Source organism: Triticum aestivum, chromosome 6D, assembly GCF_018294505.1.
Source record: "Triticum aestivum cultivar Chinese Spring chromosome 6D, IWGSC CS RefSeq v2.1, whole genome shotgun sequence".
Classification (NCBI taxonomy): domain Eukaryota; kingdom Viridiplantae; phylum Streptophyta; class Magnoliopsida; order Poales; family Poaceae; genus Triticum; species Triticum aestivum.
In genome coordinates, this window is record NC_057811.1 from 130,717,674 (window position 1) to 130,719,952 (window position 2,279).

Here is a 2,279-nt window from a genome sequence, read left to right on the forward strand (position 1 = left end):
CCCTTAGGCTTGCTAACTTGTGGCTCTCATTTTGAAGAACTAACCTTAGACAAGTGTGACAAGAAATGTGTGGCAAAATGTGGCATTCCTAGGCATAGAACCAAACAGCCCCTTACTCCTTATGTTCTAAACACCTCTCTCTCTTGTTATGTGCTTTTTTGTCCGTGTGCAAACATGCTGATGTTTCTTGTCTGTCGTATGTGATTTATCATGCTAGTAAATTTGCGATGATGATAATCTAGATTAAGCTTGACCCAAAACTGTTTATAATAACCTAACATTCTGTTCGACTCATGGTCTGCGCGTGGAATCAGTCGGCTGCGCTCGGCCGTATTCCTTCTTTTTATTCACATGTTCGCTTGCCCAGTTTTGCCGTGTGGGCATGTGAAACAGAAGAAGCACCGTGCGCGTGCGCGTACAAAAGCCACCAGAACGCCCAACGGTGGCGCTAAAAACGGGACCGTGCCGTGCCGTGCCTCCCCAATTCCCGTTCCCAAAAATATCCTCCCCACCGCCACCGCCACCGGATATTCCACCCCGTCCCGGAAGCCAAGCCGAGGCAAAGGCGCCGCAGCGAATGGCTCCGCCTGCCGCCGGCAGGCCCTCGGCCTCCGCCGCGCCGGAGCCTCCCCTGCGGGAGGCCGCCAAGCGCCGACGCGCCCCCGCGTGCGCCGGCGCTTGGGCGCGCATCCTCTCCTTGGGCGTGCGGGGCGCCGTGATGGTCGCCGCGCTCGTGCTCTTCCTACTCTTCGCCGCCGCCGCGGTCATCCTCATGCTTGCGCTCCTCGTCGCCGCGCGCGCCTTCCGCCAGCAGGGCCGCCGCCGGCACCGCGCCCCGCCCGACTCCTCCGCTCCGCCGCCGCCCCCCGCCGTCGGCCTCCCGTCCGCCAAAATCCGCCTCCTGCCCAGCTTCGTGCCCTGCCCGTGCGATGGCGGCGGCGGCGGCGACGGCGACCCTTCCTCGCCGCGGATCTGCCCCGTCTGCCTCGACGCTGCACGCGCCGGGGAGCGGTGGCGCGCGCTGCCCGCCTGTGGCCACGCGTTCCACGCCGCCTGCGTCGACCGGTGGCTCCTCTTGTCGCCGGGGTGCCCCGTCTGCCGCGCCACGGTGTCCGTCCCCGTCAGCTGATCGCGAGCTACCGGCATGGGACGGCATCAAGAAGTTGCGCCGCGCCAGGGCTGTAAAGGTTCGGTTTCCGTCAGCTGTTCGACGAAAAGCCTCCCCGCTTTGCTCTGTAGTCTAGCCTGCTTTGTGTGGATCTTTCTGCTGTTGTAAAGCGAGAGGCAGGGAGACGATGCATAAAACAAGTTTCTCCTTAAGGAGAACTTTGCAATGTCAACTTCTTTATCTATTTTCATCTCAGTATTGTGTAGTTCATCCAAGTTGCTCGTGGTGCCAATTGTTAATTGTGATGCGTACGATAGTATGGGGAGTAGTAACGAATGAATCGTCAATGCTCATATGCATCACAATTGGCAATGTCAAGTATTTGCTTAACTACAAACCTAGGAAACAAGTTTGATCCAAAGGGAATAAGCTTTGATGTGATGTGATGCTCTTGTGGGACAATTATAGGATAGTGATGTCAAGAGCTCCAGATGAAAATGAGTTTCTAAAACATGGGCCCAACTCCAAACCTAGGAAACAAGTTTGATCCAATCAGTTTGTTGTAAGCCTGTTCTGTTCTTATCAGTGTAGTTCTGGGCATTAAAGAGCAACTCTTGTGGTAGAATTTGCTTATGAGGATAATGTGGCGTGTGATTTATCTTATGCATGGATAGCTTTTCTTGGCAGCAGAGGTATACGCTTTGCCCCTTCTATAATCACGAAACTCACTAATTCATGGCTTGAACAATAATAGTACAAATTATTTCTGAATTCTCGATACGGAAGAACTTGTTTCCCTCTCCAAAAAGAGAATAGAAGACTTGCCATGACCACCTTTATGAGCCTTCATTGATTCTTGTTGCTTTGTTATTACGGACCAATAAATAGATTTGAAAGTAGATATCAGGAACTTGAGAGCTTGACATCATTTACAGTCTTACACTCAGCCATGCATCTTGTTCTATATGCAACCATGCATCTTGTTCTAAATATGCAACCATGCATGTAATAAAACTGGTCATCATTTTTTTTGTCAGGATACTTCTATCCAATATCCATTAGTCAATCCAATGGTGAGAGTTGATTTCTGAAAAGGAAAAAAAACAGACTCTGCGCCTGATTTGTTAATTTTATTACATGATGAGCTCTACCGTACCTAGTGAACAATTTC

General features: G+C 51.6%; 1 protein-coding gene across 1 annotated transcript; it reads left to right on the forward strand.

The window, feature by feature from the left end:
* The first annotated feature begins 431 nt into the window (after positions 1 to 431).
* Positions 432 to 1,352, forward strand: LOC123144084 (RING-H2 finger protein ATL56). Its single transcript, XM_044563098.1, has one exon. It carries the CDS (start codon positions 578 to 580, stop codon positions 1,127 to 1,129), a length of 552 nt encoding a protein of 183 aa, XP_044419033.1. The 5' UTR covers positions 432 to 577; the 3' UTR covers positions 1,130 to 1,352.
* The last annotated feature ends 927 nt before the right edge of the window (positions 1,353 to 2,279 follow it).

Excerpts from the sequence above, each read along its gene's own strand:
- LOC123144084 (XM_044563098.1), top strand. The coding sequence starts at position 578 with ATGGCTCCGCCTGCCGCCGGCAGGCCCTCGGCCTCCGCCGCGCCGGAG.